The following is a 4,219-nucleotide window of genomic DNA, read 5'->3' on the forward strand; positions in this document are numbered from 1 at the left end:
CAACAATTTGTATTTTACAAATGGCTAAGACTCCTCACAAACTAATTACTTTATCTGAATCTCAAATAGAACATAATTGAAGCACATTTATTTAGTATGAAATTGTTACAATTGAAAATAATCTTTTTACGAAAATACATTTTTAGAAAGAGCCACCCCATATTTGACTTTCTTTCTTCTTGCACAGGTAACTGGGTGGTATGCATGTCCAAAGTGGATGGAAGATCAATGTTCAAAGACTGCACAATGTTTGGCAGGTTTTGTATGAAGAACTGGCATTCTCTTGGTAAGTCATGTATTGAAAGTTCCTGTCCATAACCCCATACCTCAATAGCTGCAAGTTGCATAAGAGATGGAACCTTTCCAGCTGTTCTGAATTCTGTAATGACAGTTGGCCGGAATGACCTCTGGTTTTCCAATTGTGATGTGCCTTTGGTGGAAGCTTTCCACTGCAGTCCACTCCTATCCACCTCCCAGGTTTGCGAAAGTAGGGAGCAAAATCGATCCCCCATTTGCTACCAGAAGAAGAGGACATGTTAGCAGTCAATGAGGCACCTGTTTAACACAAAGAAAACTACAAAAATCGGCTTTGTAGTATTAACAAGTATTGCCTTATTGTTTAATGCCGTGAAATTCATGGGCTTAACCAACACAAAACAATTAGTTTACAATTGCCAACTATTTAACATGCTTGAGTTATAAGCTTACTCTGATAACTTTAACGCAGATACTGTTTAGTTTTGTTGTTATTGCGAGTTTAATGTTCAGTTAGTTTGTCAGCCTTCAAGGTACCGGGCCTAGGGTAAAAAAAAAAAAAAATTGCACTGCTTGTAATTAGTTGCCGTCTGATTTAAAGCGGAACACTTCTCCCATAGGTTCAACGAGATTTGTTTTGATGCACCCTAGTTCTTTTAACCAAAAATTAACGGCAACAGTGGATACGTATTACTTACAACACTTGTAGAGCCGTCCAGTACTTCGTTATCCTGCTATAATTAAAAGCCATTTTCGCCTGAGTTAGTTCATCCGGCTCGTTTATAATTGCAAGATGTTTGGAGTTATATCCTTGACATGCTGTTTGAGCTTCACTGTAATTTTTCCAGTCTGAAAATGCCTGGTACTCCACGCTGCCTGACAGACCTGCGTGAAGAATGTAAAGCGACGCTTGGCATTATAACATCCACTCGAACATGGCGCGTATTTAATTTAAGTAAGAAAGCCATAAAGTGCTTCTATTTGGACTTATCATCTGAAGAAAGTTTTCGTACTTTAATTTATTGTATGTATATATCTACTCAAGTACTTCTAAAGTGCGTCTATTGTATTTTATTTATTTCTATAGGATAACAGTAATAAAAATTTAAAATAGTGACATTGAATAGTCTTATGGCAAAGAAACGTGAATTGCCTTTTGCGGTAAGTAACCTGGAGATGTCCCTCAAAATAGCGAATTATACGACAGTCCGGAAAAGCATCTAGACAGACTTTTAAACGGATGTTCACGTATTTCCGCTATTTTATTGGGTAACCAGGTCATTCATCGTTTCACTGGTCACCAGAAATTAGAAAACTCAACAGTTACTGGCGCTTTGTATAAATACGATTTATTTTTAGTTCGTATAGTGTGATCGTCCCGGTGAGTGTAGTTCTGAAAAGAACTGTTGTTGGTGTCTGACGTTTCGACAACCTGAGCGGAAGTCATCTTCACAGTCAAGTGAATAGTGTTTGTCAGTCGATGACGTTATAAGTCTGGTCCGTTGAACGTGATTGGTCAGTATAGCCATGATGGTATTGGCTGAAAGACTCGTGTAAAGTTTGTCATCAGTCATTGGTGGGTTTCGAACCGTCTATTGTTAGTCAAATAGGTCGGTTTTTGGTCCGTGTATTGTTAAGTCGGTCTGTTAGAAGTCCGTTTGTCGGTTTCGTTTCCGTCATGGATAAGTCGTTTGTAAGGCGCTGGTAGTTGTTGACATCCGTTGAGAGGCGTTTGTTCTAAGTTAGTGTACCAGCTTTCCAGACTCAGTCGTTGAAAATAGTTTGTGCTGTTGGTTAAGCACTGAGCAGAGTCCCAGTCAATGTTGTGGTTTGTCAGTTGATGATGTACAGCAATGTGATTGTTGGCATCACCATTTCTCGTGGCTCGTTTGTGTTCAGTCAGTCTCGTGTTAAGGTTTCTGCCAGTCTCACCAATGTAGGAAGCCTGGCAGTCGGAGCATTTCATCTTGTAAACTGCTCCCTGTCTGTTGTTAGGTTCGTCTCTGTCTTTCACGTTGGTCAGTAAGTGTCGTAACGTAGTTGTAGGTTTGTGGGCTACACGGATGTTGTAGGGCTGCAGGATCCGTGAGATGGTCTCAGAAGTGCCCTTAATGTAAGGTATGGTCAATGTAGTAACAGGTGTTGGGTTCCTGTTCGTAGCGTCAGCTTCAGTAGGTCGGTAAATGTTTCGTCTAATAAAGTCAGCGTTGTAGTTGTTTTTGTGAAAAACACGTTTAAGGTATCTGTTTTCGTCACGTAAGCTGTCCGGTGTGTCACAAACTAGTTGCGCTCGTCTCGTCAAAGTCTTTATAGTCGCGGCTTTGTGTGAAGTCGGGTTGTAGGATGATTCGTCAAGTAATCTGTCGGTATGCGTCGATTTTCTGTACACTGTCGTTCTTAATTCGTTGTTGTCGCGGCTTACCAAACAGTCTAGAAAAGTAAGTTTTCCATTTTCTTCGATTTCTTTAGTAAACCGGATTTCGGCATTCTGTTCGTTTAGGTGGTCGTGACACAAGACGAACAACAAGCACTGAAACGATTGAAAAACGACAACAACATTGTCATACTACCAACCGACAAAGGACGTGTCATTGTTATTATGGACAAGACTGTTGTTATGGACGTGTCATTGTTGTTATGGACAAGACTGTTGTTATGGACGTGTCATTGTTGTTATGGACAAGACTGTTGTTATGGACGTGTCACTGTTGTTATGGACAAGACTGACTACTTACTTACTATGCTACGATTTATTTTGTTTGAACAAAGCAAACGATGAACGCAATGGAAAACGAAAGAAAAAAGAAAGAGCACGGTGCTGTTGTTGTTTCTTTTTACCCAGGCAGTGAGGCCTGGTTTAAATTTCGGCTCTCTCTTTTTTTCCTCGTTCAGTCAGTCTTCACTATAACTTTTTGAGTCTGAAAAGGTTTGGTACTCCACACTGCTCGATAGACCTGCATGACGAATGTTTGACGATGCATGCGCTCGACATTACAACATCTACTCAACCATGTTACAATTAATGCTATAAAGATTGGCGTGTATTTAATTCAAGTAGAGATGCAATTAAATGACTTTAATAGGACTTAATATACGAACAAACATTTCCGCGATTTACCCTATTGTTTGCGTTATTAATGATAGATATCTACCTGACAGAGGGATCTCAATGAGACCTACCTAATTTGACTAACAATAGACGGATCGAAACTTACGTATGTAGAAGAACTAACCAACGACTGTTGACAGACGTTAAGAGTCCTACAGCCAATACCATCAAAGCTAAACAGACCAATAAGTTTCAATGCATGGACTGGAATTAAAACACCACGACTGACAAACGCGGTGCGCTTGACTCTGAAGACAATTTCCGCTCAGGCTGTCGAAACGTCAGTCACCAGCAACAGTTCTTTTCAAAACTTCCCTCGCCCAGAAGATTACACTATACGAATTGTGTTTTTCACGAACACTTGAACCTCCTGTTTTGCTTTAGCAAAACGCGAACAATAATAATAAAAAATTCATTCCTTTTATTGCTTTACCATCGGAGACTCGGAACCACGGGCTGTTAATTGGGGCTGGAGGAAGTAAACACCGCAAAAATTGAAGCGCAAGAGTTACTGTAAGTTTTCTCTGCGTCCATTTTTACGGGTTTATCTCGTCCTAACTGAAGTCACTGCGCCTGGGTTTCAGAGGCTGATTTGTTTATACTTTTCAACCTTTGGTTTAGTGAAAGGCCCATTTTAATCAGTCTACATCAACAAGCTACTAGTTCGCCTGAAATGGACTCACTTATGTTACCCTCTCCGATGAAGTCTACTATTACTACTACTACTACTATTCTAAAAATTTAGTGTTTTCCACTATTTTTTGCAACATAAAGGAATACAAGCGTAAAAAAACCCAACCAAGTAAATAATCATAACTATAGAGATTTTTGCCAGTGAAATATTTTAAAACTGAA

General features: G+C 39.6%; 2 protein-coding genes across 2 annotated transcripts in view; both read right to left on the minus strand.

Moving 5' to 3' along the window:
* Positions 1-232: 232 nt before the first annotated feature.
* Positions 233-4,219, minus strand: part of LOC145494220 (uncharacterized) — a 7,019-nt gene continuing 3,032 nt past the window's right edge. Inside the window, exons 3-4 of the mRNA XM_081473673.1 lie at positions 954-1,140; positions 233-515 (exon numbers count right to left, since the gene is read on the minus strand). Of these exons, the coding sequence (XP_081329799.1) occupies positions 233-515; positions 954-1,140 (470 nt within the window). The remainder of the gene's footprint in view (positions 516-953; positions 1,141-4,219) is intronic.
* On the minus strand, positions 1,556-3,898 carry LOC145495717 (uncharacterized). Its single transcript, XM_081475321.1, has 3 exons — positions 3,877-3,898; positions 1,845-2,685; positions 1,556-1,803 (listed from the first exon to the last, which is right to left on the minus strand). The coding sequence occupies exons 1-2, from the start codon at positions 3,896-3,898 to the stop codon at positions 1,889-1,891; spliced, it is 819 nt and encodes a 272-aa protein (XP_081331447.1). The 3' UTR covers positions 1,556-1,803; positions 1,845-1,888.

This window comes from Orbicella franksi, chromosome 8 (assembly GCF_964199315.1).
Source record: "Orbicella franksi chromosome 8, jaOrbFran1.1, whole genome shotgun sequence".
Taxonomy (NCBI): domain Eukaryota; kingdom Metazoa; phylum Cnidaria; class Anthozoa; order Scleractinia; family Merulinidae; genus Orbicella; species Orbicella franksi.